The sequence below is a fragment of the Mizuhopecten yessoensis genome, unplaced genomic scaffold, assembly GCF_002113885.1.
Source record: "Mizuhopecten yessoensis strain PY_sf001 unplaced genomic scaffold, ASM211388v2 scaffold10901, whole genome shotgun sequence".
Taxonomy (NCBI): Eukaryota; Metazoa; Mollusca; class Bivalvia; order Pectinida; family Pectinidae; genus Mizuhopecten; species Mizuhopecten yessoensis.
Window position 1 is genome coordinate 181,436 of NW_018408778.1, and position 22,371 is coordinate 203,806.

A 22,371-nucleotide genomic window follows, 5' to 3' on the forward strand; every position below is an offset into this window, starting at 1 on the left:
GGACAGCACCAGCCTTTCATTATAATTACCACATACCATATCAGTACAAGGTACCACACGTACTACACGGCCAGTACCAGCCTTTCATTATAATTACCACATCCCATATCAGTACAAGGTACCACACATACTATACGGCCAGTACCAGCCTTTCATTATAACTACCACATCCCATATCAGTACAAGGTACCACATGTACTATACGGCCAGTACCAGCCTTTCATTATAATTACAACATACCATATCAGTACAAGGTACCACACATACCCTATATGGACAGCACCAGCCTTTCATTATAATTACCACATACCATATCAGTACAAGGTACCACACGTACTATACGGCCAGTACCAGCCTTTCATTATAACTACCACATACCATATCAGTACAAGGTACCTCATGTACTATACGGCCAGTACCAGCCTTTCATTATAATTACAACATACCATATCAGTACAAGGTACCACACATACTATGCGGCCAGTACCAGCCTTTCATTATAACTACCACATACCATATCAGTACAAGGTACCACACGTACTACACGGCCAGTACCAGCCTTTCATTATAATTACCACATCCCATATCAGTACAAGGTACCACACATCCCCTATATGGCCAGCACCAGCCTTTCATTATAACTACCCCATACCATATCAGTACAAGGTACCACACATGCCCTATATGGCCAGCACCAGCCTTTCATTATAATTACCACATACCATATCAGTACAAGGTACCACACATCCCCTATACGGCCAGTACCAGCCTTTCATTATAACTACCACATCCCATATCAGTACAAGGTACCACATGTACTATACGGCCAGTACCAGCCTTTCATTATAACTACCACATACCATATCAGTACAAGGTACCTCATGTACTATACGGCCAGTACCAGCCTTTCATTATAATTACAACATACCATATCAGTACAAGGTACCACACATACCCTATACGGCCAGTACCAGCCTTTCATTATAACTACCACATACCATATCAGTACAAGGTACCACTCATACCCTATATGGCCAGCACCAGCCTTTCATTATAACTACCACATACCAGATCAGTACAAGGTACCACACATACCCTATATGGCCAGCACCAGCCTTTCATTATAATTACCACATACCATATCAGTACAAGGTACCACATATACCATATATGGCCAGCACCAGCCTTTCATTATAACTACCACATACCATATCAGTACAAGGTACCACACATTCCCTATATGGCCAGCACCAGCCTTTCATTATAATTACCACATACCATATCAAAAGGTCCACATTTATACACAAATAATTCTTCTTTATAGTCATCTTACACATATATACACAAAATATATTCTCAATAGTTCAGGTAGCTGCCTTATTTAGATAAATCAATATACATGTATGTTTCAACTTTCAACAGCTGCTTTTTTTTTCATATAAAACACACAGGATGTGGCCATTCAGACACTAGTACAACTTTTGAAACACTGGACACAGTATACAGGTACAACATATATACAATACTGCCACACTATCTCTCATGCATTAGGCTTGTTAGCACACTTTGAGCACATGTTGGAGGGAGGTGGCTTATATCTGGTAGGCCAATAGTGCCAACACAAATTAATATGGGGAATATCTTCATGGTAGGTCAATGATTATAAAGGTTGTTTTTTCAAAATATGGCTTAAAACATCTTTTACTTTACTGTCAAGCACTAACAATGTAATGTGTCAAGGATTTATTTACAAGAACAGTCTGCAAAATATAAACCCCATAAACCGGTAACCCTCTAATAGAGGGCCCGTTAGGATTATACCTATCGATGGTCTTACCCTCTTGATAAAGATAGCTAGGACAATCAACCATGTTACCATTCCCATCACAGTCAGGACTTTTTACGATTAACAAGAGAGTTGATTACTAATTCTGTTAGCCTTCTGAAAGAGAGACAGTCTGACTGGCTGACTATTAATTATTGCCTTTCTAATAGAGAAACAAAACTCTTGATCATTGTGTTACCCTTCTAATAAAGGAACAGAACTATTGTCTTAACATGATAACATTATGCTAAAATGTAAGTCAGTTTTAGGGGAAAACTCTGAGAGTTTTACCTCGCAATTTTGAAATGCTGCACAGTATTTTTTAATGAAACTTCACATTTCTGTTCAGTTAAATTGTATGCTAATATGTAACACAGTTCACAGTGTAAAGAATAATTTCTTATAGACTTTTACCAGCAAACAGACCATTCAGAAATTAGTAATAATTACACTGTGATAGGAGGTTAACACATCCAGGTCTTTGGTTTCTCAACTCTTATAGCTTTACTTCACTGGTTTAAATGTTGTATTGTATCGTCATCAATGTCAGGTAAAAAATTTGTCCAATGGAAACACTTTCACTAGACATGGACACAGTTCATATTTAACAGACCATGTTATTTAGTCTGGTACATCCAAACTCGCTGAGGTTTGTCAACTCCAGTATCATGTATACATTTTTAAATGCAAATCTCCCACAATGAAAGTCAAAGCCAGATTTTGTTGAATCATTTGGTTATTTTGCCTGTACATGAATGTATTATCATAGTAAGTCCTAAGCAGATACGCTCACAATCCTTTCCTCTCACTCCCCCAGGTCATCACATACAATGATGAGGTTCATGGAAACACACCAGTCCCTGTGGTAACATGTAAAGTCCTGGGTCCTGTGTAGACTGGAGCCTCATGTTACTGACAGCTTCAGAGAGGTTCCTCTTTGGTTAGACTTGTTGCAGCAAAACAGCACTTGAAGAGTGTTTGCTTGGGAAGCACAATGTCTAGAAGTCTAAAACTTTTATAGCCACACATCGGAGTTGTTCCCCTCTGGTAATGTCCACTTGAGCTGTCCGGCGCCTAAAGAGTATTGGACAGTCAAAGGAAATACACGGCTGACTGTTGTCCTGTACACTCATACAGCTGTTACAAATCTGTAAACAAACAAGCATGTTTTCAGTAATGAAACAAAATCAATGTTTATGTTATCAGTCTAAACTTTTAATTCAACTGCTTTTAGTATGTTAGAATTCATTTTGTAAATTTCCCTTAAAATACATTTTTTTCTTATTCAAAAAAATAAATATACAAAAAAAAAAGAATATTGAGCCGACACCTACAATTTCCTTAGTTATCCCAATTGATACAACTATATTCTTGATAAGTGGATAAACAGGTAGGACAACTATATTCACACCTACCTTAGTAACTAATGGTATATTGCTACCAAACATGTATCGCTACCACCTGACTATAACTACTACCAGTCTATAGCTACCAAACATCTACCACTACCACCTGTCTATAACTACTACCAGTCTATAGCTATCAAACATCTACCACTACCACCTGTCTATAACTACTACCAGTCTAAAGCTACCAAACATCTACCATTACCACCTGTCTGTAACTACTACCAGTCTATAGCTACCAAACATCTACCACTACCATCTATCTATAACTACTACCAGTCTATAGCTACCAAACATCTACCACTACCACCTGTCTGTAACTACTACCAGTATATAGCTACCAAACATCTACCACTACCATCTGTCTATAACTACTACCAGTCTACAGCTACCAAACATCCACCACTACCACCTGTCTTTAACTGCTACCAGTCTATAGCTACTAAACATCTACCACTACCACCTGTCTATAACTTCTACCAGTCTACAGCTACCAAACATCTACCACTACCACCTGTCTATACCTACTACCAGTATATATCTACCAAACAACTATCATAACCACCTGTCTATAACTACCACCAGTATATATATACCAACCATATATCACTACCACCTGTCTATAACTACCACCAGTACATATATACCAACCATATATCACTACCACCTGTCTATAACTACTACCAGTATATATATACCAACCATCTACCACTACCCAATGTCTATAACTACTACCAGTATATAGCTACCAAACATCTACCACTACCACCTGTCTGTAACTGCTACCAGTTTATTGCTACCAAACATCTACCACTACCACCTGTCTATAACTGCTACCATTTTTCAGCGTTTGTGTTTTCTCTCCCCCTTAGGTGATTATTAAAGACAAATTTAATCCTGATTGGTTGATGATTATACAACTACATCCCGATTGGTTGATAACCAGAGGACTACATACCTTGCTAAGATCTGCATACACTTGGTCCCACTCACGGATCCTGTTGTTTAGAGTGATGGCTACCTTCTGAGGGTTACTAGCACACTTATTACAAATGTCCTGATTGGTCTGTTCTTCACACACAGGACAGCTCACCACAGAGAAGAACTGTGAAATTGTGCCCTGCATTCAGTAAATATAAACCATCACATCAGTGTTATGGCAGGATGTTCCACCTCATTCAGTAAATATAAACCATCACATAAGTGTTATGGCAGGATGTTACACTTCATTTAGTAAATATAAAACATCACATCAGTGTTATTGCAGGATGTTACACTTTATTCAGTAAATATAAGCCATCACATCAGTGTTATGGCAGGATGTTACACTTCATTCAGTAAATATAAACCATCACATCAGTGTTATTGCAGGATGTTACACTTTATTCAGTAAATATAAACCATCACATCAGTGTTGTGGCAGGATGTTACACTTCATTCAGTAAATATAAACCATCACATCAGTGTTATGGCAGGATGTTACACTTCATTCAGTAAATATAAACCATCATACCAGTGTTATGGCAGGATGTTACACTTCATTCAGTAAATATAAACCATCACATCAGTGTTATGGCAGAATGTTACACTTCATTCAGTAAATATAAACCATCACATCAGTGTTATGGAAGGATGTTACACTTCATACAGTAAATATAAACCATCACATCAGTGTTATGGCAGGGTGTTACACTTCATTCAGTAAATATAAACCATCACATCAATGTTATGGCAGGATGTTACACTTCATACAGTAAATATAAACCATCACATCAGTGTTATGGCATGATGTTACACTGTATGCCTAGGTAGTTACTTACATCAATAATGTATCAAAATACAAATAAAACTTTTTGATATAGAAATATTATCTGTTGATAATGGAAGATTTATTGGTTTGTGCCTGTTTGCCATTATACTGTACAATTCAAGACTAACCTGCATTTTGACGGCATATACGGTAGTATGAATGCAGTTGGCAACGAGCATATTCTATGGTGTGCGTTACCGCTCCATACAGAATATGTTCGTTGCCAACTTCGTTCATAGCGCACCATAGAATATGTTCATTGCCAACTGCATTTATACTACCGTATACGCCGTCAAAATGCAGGTCAATCCTTATATTTACAGCATAAATAATGTTTAAATGCTATACAAAGAAATAAAACATTCAAAGCGGGTTGCTACGATGTAACTACAGTAGCTGTTGTTGCTAGGATAATCAAGTTCTAGTCATGAATCTACATCAATATATTGGTAAAGTTATAAAATATGCAGTGAACAACACTATTTTCTTCTTTTCATCGCTTGTGAATTTTTAATTAAGTAAAATTAGTAACACTTCGCACATATTTATTCATTTATAACGGACGCTATGTACACACGTTGACACACCGCTCTGGTAGGGACGCGGTCGAACGTCGCAAAAGGAAGCCGCCATTGTTTGCTTTAGCATCAACGGATTTTGAATGTGCATCCATGGAATAAATATTTTGCCAGCATCCAATTTTTGCATTATCAAACATAATGGATCCCAAATATGTTCCATGCTTCTAGATGTTGAAGGAACCAAACAATGGCTGTTATCGAACAGTTATCATGCTGAAGCGTGAATGGGGCCATATTTGAAACAGATATCAATCCGCCAAGCCTTTTTTCATTGCGTGTATGCTAATTTATAAGCAGTCAAGTGTTTACTAAGCTGAAGAAGGGAGAGATGTAAATATTTTGGTGTACACCTTAGTTTTGTTCTGAGGAGTTTGATGTTACCTTCTTACTGTCTGGTGCCATCGCTGCCTGCGGTACAATCCTGGTTACCTTGGGCATCTCATTGTACCTAAAACAGAAGTGTTAGGACTTTACAGTTAAGTCATGATTCCATTTACTATTTGAATTATAAACCAATAAGTCATATGTTACATTTATTTTAATAGGAAAAATAATACCTAAAATATACCTTGTTAAGGTTATAATTTCTTACTCACCAAGGTAAGAAAGACATAGTCGAGCCAGACCAGAAATTTGTTTTCATAATTTAAAAAATGGCTTCCCTAATTATTCAATGTGTTTAAGGTGGCTTCACACTTTCTCAATTAACCAGCAAAATTCGTTGAAACTTTCATATAACGGTTATGCAACTATGTAGATTTGATTTTATGAAAATCTAAACATTCCGATTGTTTGGGGACTTTTTTGGAAAAAATACCCAAAAGTTAAATTTTCGTCAATTTTAATATTTTCCGTGTTTTTTTTGTGTGTGGCATTGTTCGGAACAATAACAACAACAATAAAATGAAAAGAAGCATTTCTTATTAACCCTATGAATATTTTATTTATAACAAAATATGTAACATATGTGACACAAAGTGTTTTTTATTGAATTTGTATGGATAAAAGTGATTATCTACAAGCTAAAAGCACCCAGGACACAAATATCTATACATATAGAATGGGAAATTGAACAAAATATACACAATGGTTTTATAATTAATTTATTTTACATTTTACAATCACTTTGATCCGGGTGAGAGTTATCTTCCTTGAAAAAAATCGGAACTTTTTGCAGAGGGGTGACATTTACACAATGACAGTTGTCTCTGTTTACATATAACAAAAATGATGGAAATAAATCAAAAATATGATATCAAAATTATCAATTTATTGTTCTTTAATGGAACCAAATTACCCTCAGTCATGTACACTTTGGACATCATTCCACAGTCCGCTAACTCACGGTATATTTATAATTACATGTCAGGTACATATTTGACAAGAGGCTATCGCATGGTATGCCGTTCTCACGTGCACTCACACATGCATTTCATAGGTATCTTGATATTTTCAAAACATTATTTTCACAGAATAAGCTAGTAGACTACATTTGTGAACACGATTTAATCGACAGAGCGAATCTACCTCAACAGCGAAAATCGTAACGACCTCGAGCTTGTGAACTCGTGTAAACACGCGATATGCACATGTGAGGTTGGTACGTCCGCATTCCATGTGTTTCCTATATGACCTTCTTGAGGTCGTCTGGTCTCATGTATGTCTATGAATTGGAAAGCTTTATTCCTGAAGTACGTGTGATTATACATTTCCAAGTAAAATCGTTTATGCGGAACAACCGGTTTGACCGTTTATAAATGTAACAATTTCGGATATAAATCGTGGCGGACCTGCAAATGTGTATGCAGGCCTTGCAAGGCTTTCTCAAGGCTCGCCTGAAAGCAGCATCAGATTACTAGGTCCAACCTTATTTAATAAACGAACAACAGTGGTCCGATCGATTACTATAATTTGCACTACGATATTGAATGCCCGATACGCAATACGGAAATGACGACACGGTGTATATGCACATTTCGATCAAGATAATTGAGTCCTAGCTGTACTTTTTACGGAAGTACGTCATGAAAATGGACGCTGATAACGATGTGTGGAGCCACCTTAACAAAAAATATCTTCAACGGTTTGAACTATCCAAGCCTTGGCAATTTTTACTGAAAATTTCGTAATTATTTGACATGTCCTGCAGTTGAAGGTTACAGTAACCTAATTACAATGGCCTACATACCTCTATTGGGTGTTACAAAGACCAGTAACCTTCAAATTTCATCAAGATATTTTTAACAATTTAAATCTATGGCCTAGACAAGATATTCTTAGAACAAGAAACAGAAGCTGTACTAATACATCTCCCTTGCATGTGAAGGGGAAACATAACTAAACAGAAGTATTTGTGTTTAGCCAATTAGGCCAAGATATTATATTAATGTACTACACTGACCAGGAGAAGACATTAACACCCATCAGAGAGAAGATGCGGTTGAGGGGTGGTAGGATCTGTTTGGTAATGTAGTAGGTAGCGTTGAGTCTGAGGGATGGGTCGGTGAGAAGGTCTACTGGAGCCCTGACCAGCTGTATAAGAGGAAGGCCTGGACTTCCGTATACAATAACATATGGCACACGCTCACCCACGCGTGGTTCTCCACGCCGGTCCTGCTGCAGGTACTTTCTGGTAAAAGAAAACACACTATACTAAAAGACATCTAATTACAATAGAAACATTAAAAAAAAACGCAGAGTACCATCAATTCCTGAAGCCTGCGTTCTGTTATGTTAATTCTTCTTTTGCTTACCTGGTAATTGTTGACATATAGAAATATCTGTAGAAATCAACATGGAGCAGCTAGACTATACTCAAACGACACCCGTTCCTGGTACAATATAATTTTTAATTACTAGAAAAGTTATTTTTTACATAAATCAGTGATCAAGAAGAGTAACCATTTCTTCCAATATGTCTGATTTATTCGCATATTATTATATCTGGAGGTTTTTATAAATGACCAACAGTATTTGTCAAGAATGTATTTTATTTTTGAGGATTTTGATTTTGCTGATTATATATAAAGTCAACAGAACTTTACATAGTGGACATGTGGTGTTAAATCAGTCTGGTTCTACTTCTCCATGCATTCTCTTTGTCTTACTTTGATATCTCCAGAGCGGGTACACAGGCCCCAGGTTTGTAGCCGGCCATACCACGGTACTCCTTGGCAAACACGAGGTCCTGCAGACTGACCTTGCCTTCCATCAGCTTACGACACTGCATTTGGACATACTTCTTCACCTGGGACACATCACGTGTCGTGAACAGCATTTTGATTGTGCGCTCAAGAATCTGAAATATGACATTTTCTTAGTGAGTCACATCAGAAGTGAAGTGTTTTAAAAGTGTGCATCATAATCTGAAACAGCTCATTTATAACATGATGTTGTAAGTAAGTTCAAATTTGAACATATAACATTTAACTGCTTTTAATTTGGTATGGGATGCAAGTGTATAGAGGATCTGTCATTCGTTTCCCTTCATATTAGATTTACGCATCTAATATGAAGGGAAACGAATGACAGATTCTTTTTATCTTGGAATACTAAGGAAACATAATTTATGTGATGGCTTTATGACACTGCATAACACGGTATTCATATAATAAATAACTTTATGTGTACATATACTTGTGTTTAAACCATTGTATACCATTTTACAGCCTGCATCATATCTCACTGCTGTCTACAATGTAATACCAGATGTCTTACCTCATTGCAGTTTACTTTGCTATACTAGAGTTTGACTTACTTTGGCTACAGCAGGACAGGCATCCCTCCTTACAGTTTCTATTCCTTTGGCATCAAATATAGGCTCCTTTTGATCCGGAGTCTCGTAACTAAACCCAACATAACGCTTCTTGGTTTGGAGGATACAAGGGAGATAAACCTGCAGAAAAGAAATTAAAATTATAATGCAAAGACTTCATAGATAATTAATGAATTATTTTATTCATGATATAATATCCATCATTTGAATTTCAGATATGGTTGACTGTTTATAATGAAATCATCCAAATATCACTCATGAACATTGAGTTGTGCTTGGTTAATTGACCAAAGACATATTTGAAATATTCATATGAAGAAATTACTTGAAGAAAAACATGAATCAAAGGTGTTGTGCGTAAGGTAGGATACCTCCTTTACTTTAACACAAATCACAGGGTTAATGGGGGGGGAAGGAATCTTTAACTCTAACACAAAGCACAGATGTAGTATGTAAGGCAGGATGCCTCATTAACTATAACATAAATCACATATACAATGATTGAGGTAGGATGCTCCTTAACTCTTACACAATTACAGGTATAATGTGTGAGGAAGTATGCCTCCTTAACCCTTACACAATTACAGCCATAATGTGTGAGGTAGGATGACTCCTTACCTCTAACACAATTACAGCTATAATGTGTGAGGGAGGATGACGCCTTAACCCTTACACAATTACAGCCATAATGTGTGAGGTAGGATGACTCCTTAACTCGATCACAATTACAGCTATAATGTGTGAGGAAGTATGCCTCCTTAACTCTAACACAAATTACAGGTATGACGTGTGAAGTCAGATACCTCCTTAATTCTAACACAATTACGGGTATAATGTGTGAGGTAAGATGCCTCCTTAACTCTAACACAAATTACAGGTATGACGTGTGAAGTCAGATACCTCCTTAAATCTAACACAATTACAGGTATAATGTGTGAGGTAGGAAGACTCCTTAACTCTAACACAATTCCAGGTATAATGTGTGAGGTAGGATGACTCCTTAATTCTAACACAATTACAGGTATAATGTGTGAGGAAGTATGCCTCCTTAACTCTAACACAATTACAGCTATAATGTGTGAGGTAGGATGACTCCTTAATTCTAACACAATTACGGGTATAATGTGTGAGGTAAGATGCCTCCTTAACTCTAACACAAATTACAGGTATGACGTGTGAAGTCAGATACCTCCTTAATTCTAACACAATTACAGGTATAATGTGTGAGGTAGGATGACTCCTTAACTCTAACACAATTACAGGTATGACGTGTGAAGTCAGATACCTCCTTAAATCTAACACAATTACAGGTATAATGTGGGCGGTAGGATACCTCCTTAACTCATGACACAAATCAAAGGTATAATGTGTGAGGTGTGAAGTCAGATACCTCCTTAAATCTAACACAAATAACAGTATAATGTGTGAGGTAGCATACCTCCTTAAAGTCTAGTACATGTAGTTTGTTGAGGTAGAGTGCATCCTAAACTCTAGTACAAATCACAGGTATAATACCGACATGAAAGGTAGAATATATCCCAAAGCACAATGTAGCATTGATTATTGTTTGTCCTCCCAGATGATCAAAGATAAACTAACCTTCTCAAATTTGAGTTTCATTGGCTTAGGATTGGCTGCTGTTACTGCATCACAAATCTCATAGCCGATCTTAAAGGCTTCTTCCTTACTGCGGCCCTTCAGCTCAATAAACATACTGTAACAAAAGGCCATGTGTTACCAAGTCTGTCATAATATAGACAATGAAGTACACCACGACAAAAGCATGCAATTAAATACTAAATCAAGAAAAATTATACCATAAATTCTCTCAATAGAATTACTAGAGTGTAATTGGCACATATCTCTTTTAGCTGTTTTCACTTTTATTATAATGTTTCTTCCGAATGTTGAGATGTTGCCTACCTGTCTGTGTCACCATAGACAACCCTGGCCCCCCAGCGAGGTGTGTCCTCCACCAACTTGATGGCCCTCTCTAGTGTCTCACGGGCTTTTCTTACAATACTGTCAGCAACCTGACAAACACAAACATTATATACTAAGTTTGAACACAAACAGTAATTAAGCTTTTTTTTCGAGCTTGCAAAAACATCTGTTTCCTATCCTATGTCTAGCAAAGAACACCAAATGACCGGTCGAAGGAAACAGACATATTCGAAAACTCGAAAATCATTGCTAGCATAACAATTAGATCATTTAACATATTGTAGCAATTTTAAAGAAATCCAAGCAGTTGTAATGAGTGACAATTGAATAATTGTTCCAGTTATGGGCAGAGCAAAAACCAAAATTATCTGCTACACATTTCTAATGATTTGTCTTATTTTACAATCCGGTTAATATTCCAAAGTTTCTTTTTCCCAGTACATTACCTCAATGCAAGGCATCCTTCCTGAGAAATTGGCACCAGTATATCCATAGGTAACATTAGCAATGAGTTTGAGGCCCATCTGTCTGGCATCTAGCAGTCTATACAAAGCCTGTTTAACAAAGATTTGTATAATTCAGCAGAAAATCAACTTTAGAAACCAGAGAAAATTTACTCTTAGAAGTCACAATCTTAAGTCAGAGTTATTCACTCATTTTAAATCTTAGGAGGCAACAGGTACTTATGACCTCTAACACCTACAATAATTTTTTCCAAAGCCCATTATACAAATGTAATTCGAAAATATTTGTAACTTCACCGACCATATCTAACCAATTATAAATGCCAATCCCTCCTTAAAGTGGCTATTGCAAGCAATTTTTATTTCGCAATTTATTGCAATGTCTTAGAGAATATTGCAATATAACACAATATAAAGTGTCGCTAGAAATTCTGTGCATTTGAAATTAACTTTAAAGTGAAATAACAAAAAGGCTTTCGGCTTTACCTTGTCATCCTTGTAGGCCTTCATGGCTTTCTTCACCATCAGTCTGGTGTTGAGGATTTCCTCTACCATACTGTAATGTAAGACAGTTCTCATCTCAACTAACAGAAAATATGTTGACATTAAATTTAGTCATTTCATACTTGTAAGGTCTTATAATCATGACAATGTCTTCAAATTAGATATGGATTTTAGTTACTTACGCCGAGATCACCCCCTTCCTAATATGTTGCTTGACAAATGCCACGCCATTGGGAGATACAGTGATGTCATTCTCCAGCCTCTGGAAAGTTATAACATATAAGCTATTAGCTGTTGTATTACTGTTACAATCATATACACAGTGCACCACAAACTTGTACAGTACAGCTATACACAATCATCAACTCCCTCTTCAGTAAAAGAGGGTTATCTAAGTTGGCAGAAATAATTGAGGTGTTCTCACAACTGATATAAAATACATGAAAGTACATTAGATATGGCCCAGACAGACGAAAGCAAAACGAAGAGGGCCATACAAGCAAGCAGTTGAGTAGGCTTCATCATGCTAGAATACATTAGGTCTTTATATTGCCTACATCATGCTAGAATACATTAGGTCTTTATATTGCCTACATCATGCTAGAATACATTAGGTCTTTATATTGCCTACATCATGCTAGAATACATTAGGTCTTTATATTATCAAAAAGCACTCCTTCACCTTATTTAGTGTCTCTTACTTTGTATCTTTAACAATTACACATGGTGCTTATAACTAGTTAGTATTGCTTAGCATGCATAATCTTCTTGACAATATGTGTGGTGCTTTTTTTCAGTGGCAGGCATAACATTGTTTTAAATTTTTAATTTATCATGTATTGGTTTAAGATGGATAAGAATAGTGATGAAGGAGTATATGGTGATCAATAATATTTACCTTCAGGACCGAGGGAGGAACCTTCAGATGGGAACAACCAAACTCAATGGGTCCTTCACTGGAACACAAAGGCGCATTTGTAAACTAAAATAAACACAGCATATCTCTACAATACTATGTCACAAAATTGAACACTATGTCACAATGGGTTGGTCATGTAAGCAGAATAAAAATAGAAAGTCTAAAGACTGTAAACTTACTGTGCCTTTTCCAGCCAGTTGAGGCGCCCCAGACATGTCGAGTAGCAGTAGTTGTGTGCAATCATGATGGAAGGGTAGAGTGACTGAAAGTCTACTACCACAACTGGGTCGGCATAGAAACGGGACTCGGGCTCCAGGGTCAGTGCAATACACTCAGGAGCCCTCATCCGCGCCCTCTGGTGGGCGCTTGGGGACACAGAAATGTAGTTCAGTGGTTTGGCCAACCGCAGCATCATTGACTCAACTCGATACTGTGGAAAGAAAAAGTAAGACATCAGAATTTGAATTTAGATAGTCTGTTGACATGTCTAGCCTGAGGCTTTGCCGAGGGCAAGACTATTAAGAATCTTACTTAGCGGGTGGAGATTTTTCTGTCTTACTCCTAAAGTGGAGAATGATTATTTTTCTCCTACATCTAATAGCAGTGGTTATTTCATGAAATATAAACGCTGATTTCATACTTTCCAGCAAATCTGAGTTAAATTCCTCAGTCTACTATTGTTGACGTGACAGTATAAAAGTGTTAGGACAGGGGGAACCCCCCATCTTTACCTTTGAGTAAGACGGAAACACCTTTCGAAGACCCAAATTATTGAAATCATTGTCTGAATTGGGAGAAAGTGATATCTTCATCTGATATAGCATCATCATAACATAAGATGTCAGCATCATAATTTAGGACAAAAAAAGATAGCATTGTAATGTACAATAGTGCAAGATAGTAGCATCATAACATACGAGATAGTGTAATACATTAGCATGGTAATGTAAGATAATGCAAGATAGTAGCATGTTGTCATAAGACAGTTTAAGATACTAGCATTGTAATGTAAGATAGAAACATTTTGTTCAAAATACTTTTTCACCTGGCTTACCTGGGACCCACGAGACAACACATGGTAGAACTCTATGCCAAACACACGGGCAAATTCACTGGTACGTCCGATGAGATCAAGCTGGTCTATTAGCTGTAGGTTACCCCTCACACGAGTGATGTAGTACTCAATCAACCGCCACCTGTCAACAGATGATTGGTAACACTCGCGATGAAATAACAACTGAATTAGTTTTTCCACAAAATGTTCTGATAAGATTTAAAGTACAGGATTTGGCAATACATTGTATACAAAGATATACAAGTTCCTGGTTCCCTTGAGCAGGCCAATTTCCTTCAGCTTTGCATTGGCAAATAGACCAGGTCTCTGAGAACCAAGAACTTGCTATGTTTCTTAAGCCCATACTTTAACTGTATACTAATGGGCAAATACAAGGGAAAATGAGATCCAATGACAGCCTGTGAATGTCGGTGAAGTTCTGCGTACCCCAAGTTTCTTAAATGGTGGAATTCACTTGTCCAACCATAAGAGTAATTGAAATTCAAAAGAAGAGATAACCAGACTACATCTAATGGGGAGTCTCCCCAAATTTAATTCAAACTAATGAGTCAGTGAGAAATGTCTAGTACTTTGAGCCGAGTTATGTTAGAAAAGTAAAATGTATAACTTCATCAGCTAGTAGCTTCTCTGATTGAATGCGAAATTCTACAACACATCTTACTTTTTTCATCAAAGCTACACAAAGAATCTTGTTTATCCTCCAGCTTCACTTGCTGTAATAACTTGGCATCGATACAAATATACGTAGCACAGAACGTTATTCCGATATGATTCATTAACACGCCAATCTTTGTGAGAAGCTTAACCATAAACCACTGTCACCTACCTGTACAAGTGAGTTCTGTGATTGAACCAGTTGGACAATGTCCTAAAGGAGAACCGAGGCACACGCTGGTGAAGGACATGGAAACACACATTCTCATAGGAATAAATGTTCAATGTGACCTACAAACAAAAGGATTTTTATACATACATGACTTCTGGTGCAGGTTCTGTTCAAGATTGTAAAACTACAATTCACTACTTTATATTCATAAAGGTGTTATTTTTTTAAATATAAAACGAGGTTCCATAAAAAAGTTATTTTAACAAACAATGCAAAATTTCTGGTTATGCAATCATATCTAATATGTCTTGAGCTTACAAGCAGCATCAGTAAAGTGATGTAGCACTGGGGTGAACTCTACTTTTAATGCTACTGCATCCTTCATATACCATAATACTTTAACACAAGCACTGCCATGGAAACTACTCTTTAATCTCAGAATTAAGTACATGACAATAGAATGCACTCTGCTCTAGCCACAAATATGAATATTAATAGGGCCAAACAAGACTGGTTATTTTCTTTTATGTTTTCTGTCAAGATTTACGAAAGGGAATGGGGAAAAAACGATCTATGTTGGAAAGGGGGATAACTTTGGCATCCATCCCTTTGTATATGCTACAATAATACATGTTAAACCTTAGCATACAACATAAAAAGGGTAAGAATGAGGATCCTACATAATGATATGGGCTACAATACGACCAAACAATGTTATTTTTTTCAGACTTCACCTCATGCCTAAGTAATCGCCACAGGTTGAGTACAATCCGTCCGACAACATGAATCTCTGACATGTGGTCAGCCCCATACTCATCCTTCGTTGCACTGAAGTGACTTCCTGTTTTCTGCCCTGAAAGAGAAACAAGGAATTAAATTGTTATATTCAACCATCATCAAGCATTGACATAATTTGGGATTTTACGGTAGGTAGAACTGTGTAACATTTGGCATGGATTGTACAAAGTAATTGTTTTCGTTCCCAAATGGTTATCATTGTCACACAGGTATTTGTTAACTGGAACTCTGTAGAACTTAGATGTATACCGACTTACCTGGTATTCTGGAGAGCTTGGAACACAGAGGTATGCTGAGATGTGATGCCCGTTGTAGCAGGTATCCCCAGGAAAAGTTCTGTATCTCATAGCCCACCAGAATGTCAGGGTCCCACCTTAAAATATTATGCTTTACTATTACAACATGAACCAATAAGGTATACAAAGGTTCTGATATTTATCATTAATGTAATATAAAACTCACTTTGAATTTTAGCAAGCATAACTTATCATAACTGCATGGTTTTTAACACATGTTTTTTGCTCAGCATGTATACAACTCGACAAGGATTAGTGAAAAACAAGCATGAGAAAAAGATTAAACTCCTTCCATAATACCAATTGAATTACAAACATAGTGTCCATTTGTTCTAGTACTGTTTTACAGCCCATCAACAATTTGAGTCAATAGAACTAAGGATTTATCAAGAACAGTAGTAAAATAAACTTACTTTGCAATAAGATCCTCCAAAAACACAGTGTACAACTCCTCCTCATCCCTAACATAGGTCACCTGAAGGTCACAAAGGTCAATTCCTGACCTCTGTAAGAATGTGTTGGGTATATTTTCAGTACTGTCATAATCACGAGGTGGAGGGGTGACGGAACCTTTGGCCGTTGTCCTCCTTCCTCTGGGAGTGGATGGTTTCGGTGATGGACTCCTATGTTTTGAAGTTGAAGGTTGGGGTGATTTACTGGTGGATGGCAAAGGTGACCTTGACCTTGAAGTAGATGCTTTTGGTGACCTAGAACTACAAGACTGAGGAGACCTTGACCTAGCCGAGTTAGATCCAGATGGTATAGGTGAGGGAGACGGGGATCGAGAGTTTATCCTTCCGTTTCTTCTGTCTTTCAGCGCCCTTTCTGCGTCTGCAGAGACATGGTCCACAATGATGATTCCAGTGACCTGCGTCTTACCCTTGGCTGGGTCCACATCATTGGAGATGGAGTAGAACACAGCCTTAACAGCATCGACATCTGGGTCAGGTCGAAGGTCACCTCTAGTCTCAGCATGTAGTTCCAGACTTAGGACTGTTAGGTTCTGTACCTAAAACAAAACATATCTAAATAGTTTACAATGACACACGTTTTGTTTATGTCATAAAGACGAAAGTTATTATGGATGTTTTTGGTCTGTTGGATTAAGTGTTTAGTACATGCTAGATAAACATACCAAATTAATGTGCTGCATTTAAAAATAATTAACATTTAATGGATCAAAATATGAAATTTTCTTGTTTTTATATTAGGAGACTATAATGAAATAGACATGCCTTTATTGCGATAATATATTTCAATATGTTGTCTTCAAAAATATTTCAATTATTGTGTAATGATAACATGACTACTCTGTGACCTAGAACTACAGACAAATATATATACTGTAAAAGCATATATTTTTGTTGGGGTTAAATTTCCTTGTTTTTGTAAGGGGACAAATTCGATTTGCACAAAGGGGCATAACTCAATCAAAAAGGGTTGAAATTCCAAATTAATGTCAGCGCACAACTACATAAGATACCAATCATTCATGCAAAGTTTCAATGAAATCCACCTGTTAGTTAAGGAGGAGTAACCGACAAGTTACTGTGGNAAATTTCGTTGGGATTATATTTTGTGGTTTTTATAATACCATGGAATAAACAAAATACAATCCCCCACAAAATATTATGCTTTTACAGTATATATTTCATTGGGCATTTCTACAAAAATGGAATTTTTGAGACACAACCCAAGAAGTGTTTGATTGATGAGGAGAGGTGTAGAGGTTGATGAGGAGAGGTGTAGAAGTTGATGAGGAGAGGTGTAGAGATTGATGAGGAGAGGTGTAGAGGTTGATGAGGAGAGGTGTAGAGATTGATGAGGAGAGGTGTAGAGGTTGATGAGGAAAGGTGTAGAGGTTGATGAGGAGAGGTTTAGAGATTGATGAGCAGAGGTGTAGAGGTTGATGAGGAGAGGTGTAGAGGTTGATGAGGAGAGGTGTAGAGATTGATGAGGAGAGGTGTAGAGGTAGTTAAATGTTGTCACACCTCATGGAGCGCCTTAGCTCCTTTCAGGTTGTCCTGGCTGACCTTGAACCCAAACGAGTTTTGTGGAGTGGGACCATCTATCTGTGACGTGTGACCCTTCTGGTCTGTTGGAGTAGCAAATTGCTGAAAACAGAATCAACATGTCTGTTAAATAATTGTGATCAAAATATCATTGTAACAAAGATTAGAAATTATTGTAGGTTTCAGTATCATGGAATGTACAAACAAAAATCTAAAGTGAACTATTTTCCATTTCTTTGAATCGATCCATCCTTTTTAAATGCTTTAAATTGTCAGATACGTGCTGATGGTATGCACCGAATTTGCAATAAACAACAATTTTATTGATTTATTTTTTAAATAATCAAACTGTAATATTGGATTGCTTTCATTTATTATACATACAATATATAGAAAGAATAAGGTATTACAACCAACTTCAAAACACATTTCGTGTGTTTTGAAATTGGTCATTATACCTTATTTCTTCTTTATTTACCCACTTCACATGGGGATTTAATCTTTTGAATTATGTATATGTATTTCTCTCATTTCCCTGTGTGTAAGATAGAGCTGTCCAGGGTAAGAAAGGGGTGTAGGAAATTTCTATCTTACACCCCATTTCACGTGATGTGACATCACAATGGCTCAACAATGACGTGTCGTCACAAATTTGGAATTCTCTGATGCCGCAATGCGGAAAAGGCGACGTGATGAAATTAAAACCTTTTACGATATATTGACCGTACACGTTAGAAAGATGTGATCAATTTTTCTGCACACACATCGTTTGCAAATATGGCATATGCTATATATTGCTGGCTAATTCGATTTTGTCTAAAAAGCTCAGTAGAAAAAAATTGATATTTTCAAAATGGTGGCCACTCTGGTGGTTGGAATGAGAGAAAAATACTCTTTCATGCCCAAGGTTGTAGGATAGGGAAATTCCTTCCTCAGGATTTTCAAATCTAAAGCCTCGGGTTTTACCAAATTTGAAAACCCCTTGGGTGGAATTTCCCTATCCTACATCCCTGGGCATGATGAGTCTTATAATACAAATGTACCGTATACAGGGAAATTTCATCCAGTCAAACTTTCGCCAAAACCCCCCCAATTTTTACTCAGTGTTAATTTCGCTCTTCACATTATCTACTATGTACATTATGCTGTTAACTTATATTTGCTGTAATGATAAATTCGTAATGAGGGCTAAAAGGCAAAAATCAAACTGCAGCGAACATTTCCCGATATACCTTATATATGCGGTGCAAGTGTATACCGATCAGAATACCTTATTTACTATGTCAGCTAGGTTTACCTGTAACTGGGATGACTGGAGAGCCTGCTGTAGGGACTTCTGTGTGTTAGATGATATTCTCCGGGGTAGTGGCACCCTTTTTGGTGTGGCAAATATACCAGGAGTTTTATCTGCGCTGACAGCCTGCAATTTGCCGTTCTCACTCGGAGTACTTGTAGCACAAGGTTTGCTTCCTGATGTTACCGGTGTGGATGCCGAGTTAAAGAGATGTGATATTCGCCTACCATGCACGGGTGTGTTTGTGAGGTTGTCATTATACACCCCAGACATGATCCCTGGCATCAAAGGTGAGTGAACTACTACAGAGGCTGGGGTCACAGGTGTGTGACCAAGGTCATCCTTCAAAACCTCAGTCTCAGTCAAAGGTGTGCTGTGGCTCAACACAGGTGAGTTCTTAGACTGGGAACTAGTGATTCTGGACCTCGAAAACTGGGACAACCTTAAACCCGAGGGTGGAGAAGGGCCGATCACTTCGTCGTCGTCCTCCTCATCATCATCCGAGCCGTGACTATCTCCATCCATAAACAGCGCTCGGGGGATGTCCTGTTGCCTACTGTCCTTGGTGTCTTCATTGGTTGTGTCATTCTGATCTATTGTTTCAGACAAGGGCTTGCTGTGTTGCCCACAAGTGTCAATTATATCTGTCTGATTAATTTTATCATCTTCTTTGGTCAGTGTTTTACCTAAACTTGATTGATATCCAAAACTTCTATTTTCAGAATTTTCTACATGTCTCTCATAATGTCTTTTTTCATCTGTCTTTTTGTTTATATCGATTTTAAACTGTTTTTCCTTATTCTTCAAATCTTTCCAAACTTTCCTCCCACATATCCATTTCTTAACACTGTCTGTACTTGGGGGTAGATTACAAGGGGAAATAATAACAGATCTATCACCCAGAAGTGCATAGCGAAGTTGTGGATCTTTTTCTATTCTGTTCATTAGTGTTTCATTTTCTGACTGACTAAGAATTATCTGGTCGTGTGCCATCATCCTGTTCCTCCAAGTCAGTAGCCCTTCACACTCTGTATAATTGCAAAACTCGTCAAAGTCTTTCACCTGAAATGGAAATTTAAAGTTGAAGTACTTCCCTTCCTATCTAACAGTGTACACTAATATAGTGGGTAGGGAAACCTCTTAACACAAGATCTAGCTATGCTTAAATCTTTTAACTGTTTAATTGTTATATTAAGATGTGTCAATATAATTTTAATTCCATTCATTAGAACAAACTCTAATCAAATACTGACTTTACTCACAGTTTACACAATCAAACCTTAAAAGATATAAAGGAATTTTCCTACAGTTTATCCAATTAAACTTTATCAGACATAAAGAATTGACCTAGACTTAACCCAATCAAATCTTATAAGATATAAAGAATTAAAGTATGAAAAACCATAACAAGAGGCTCATAGGGCCTGTATCGCTCACCTGGATATCTAAGCAATCATGGCAAAATATTTTCCAAATGAGATCCAAGGGAATATGCCAGACCCCAAGGCCAATCCTTGTAGCATATCTGTATTAGATTTTTCATGTCCAGCAATTTTATGTATGGTTATGGGGTGGGGATCTCAACTGTTTCCAAGCTGTGACTCAGAAACTAGGTACCAAGGGCTTCGGTCAGACCCCAGGGTCTATTCTAATATCATGACTGCATTTGTCTCTTTATGCCCAGCATTTGTATATATATTTTTACGGTGGTGATCTTGACCATTTTAAAGTTATGGCCCAGGGACTATGTCTCCAAGGGTGGGGCCAGACCCTAGGGCCATCCTGGAAGCAAATGTGCATTCTTCTCTTTATACTCTGCAATTGTATATATGGTTATATGGTGGGGATCTCAACCATTTCCAAGTAATAGTTTGGCCCCACCCCTTAGCCCGGGGGGTCAGCCCAACCATTTGTACAATTTTGAATCCCTGCCTCCCATGAATGCTTCTGACCAAATATGATTATATTGATATCCATGGCATAGTTCTACAGAAGAAGTTGTTTATAGCAATATAGCCAAATTGACCCCTTTTGGACCCGTCCTCAGCCCCCTGTGTGGTCAGCCTCACCATTTGTACAATTTTGAATCTCCACCACCTAGGGGTGCTTCCAGTCAAACACGGTTAATATCCATCTCTTAGTTCCAGAGAAGAAGTCGCTTAAAGCAATATAGCCAAATAACCCTTATGGCCCCGCCCCTCAGCCCCCTGGTGGGTCAGCCACACCATTTGTACAATTTTGAATCCCTGCCTCCCATGAATGCTTTTGATTAAATATGATTGATATCCAGTGAATAGTTCTACAGAAGAAGTCATTTGTAGCAATATAGCCAAATAACCCTTTTGGCCCCGCCCCTCAGCCCCCTGGTGGGACAGCCACACCATTTGCACAATTTTGAATCCCCACAAACTAGGGATGCTTCCAGTCATATTTAGTTAAATTCCATCGACAGACGGACAGCCCCCTGGGGGGACAGCCCAACAATTTGTAAAATTTTGAATCCCCACAAACTAGGGATGCTTCCAGTCATATTTAGTTAAATTCCATCGACAGACGGACAGCCCCCTGGGGGGCAGCCCAACCCTTTGTACAATTTTAAATCCCCACCACCTAGGGATGCTTCCAGTCAAATTTAGTTAAATTCCATCGACAGACGGACAGACGACGGATGCCACTGTATGGCATAAGCTCACAAATTTTGTACAATCCACTCAGGCAATTAGGGAGTATTAGCATCTTAAAGCAAAATGTTAGATAATTTTCCTGTTTGGAGCCCGGTTTTCCTAGCCCCAGGTGTTGAACTAGTCTCGTTTATTTAGGAAATGATTGCTCTCCCCAAATG

The 22,371-nt window shown here is 37.7% G+C and overlaps 1 protein-coding gene across 2 annotated transcripts in view; it reads right to left on the reverse strand.

Moving 5' to 3' along the window:
- Positions 1–2,807: 2,807 nt before the first annotated feature.
- Positions 2,808–22,371, reverse strand: part of LOC110463393 (DNA polymerase zeta catalytic subunit-like) — a 92,590-nt gene continuing 73,026 nt past the window's right edge. For both annotated transcript variants that reach the window (XM_021517943.1, XM_021517942.1), the window contains exons 18-37: positions 19,533–20,591; positions 18,215–18,337; positions 16,637–17,232; positions 16,185–16,300; positions 15,864–15,982; positions 15,130–15,248; positions 14,283–14,424; positions 13,408–13,658; positions 13,208–13,265; positions 12,492–12,571; positions 12,292–12,361; positions 11,788–11,895; positions 11,321–11,430; positions 10,997–11,111; positions 9,380–9,517; positions 8,730–8,920; positions 8,024–8,251; positions 6,004–6,070; positions 4,190–4,351; positions 2,808–2,973 (exon numbers count right to left, since the gene is read on the reverse strand). In XM_021517943.1, coding sequence (XP_021373618.1) covers positions 2,824–2,973; positions 4,190–4,351; positions 6,004–6,070; positions 8,024–8,251; positions 8,730–8,920; positions 9,380–9,517; positions 10,997–11,111; positions 11,321–11,430; positions 11,788–11,895; positions 12,292–12,361; positions 12,492–12,571; positions 13,208–13,265; positions 13,408–13,658; positions 14,283–14,424; positions 15,130–15,248; positions 15,864–15,982; positions 16,185–16,300; positions 16,637–17,232; positions 18,215–18,337; positions 19,533–20,591 — 4,002 coding nt within the window. In that variant the 3' untranslated portion in view covers positions 2,808–2,823. The remainder of the gene's footprint in view (positions 2,974–4,189; positions 4,352–6,003; positions 6,071–8,023; positions 8,252–8,729; positions 8,921–9,379; positions 9,518–10,996; positions 11,112–11,320; positions 11,431–11,787; positions 11,896–12,291; positions 12,362–12,491; positions 12,572–13,207; positions 13,266–13,407; positions 13,659–14,282; positions 14,425–15,129; positions 15,249–15,863; positions 15,983–16,184; positions 16,301–16,636; positions 17,233–18,214; positions 18,338–19,532; positions 20,592–22,371) is intronic.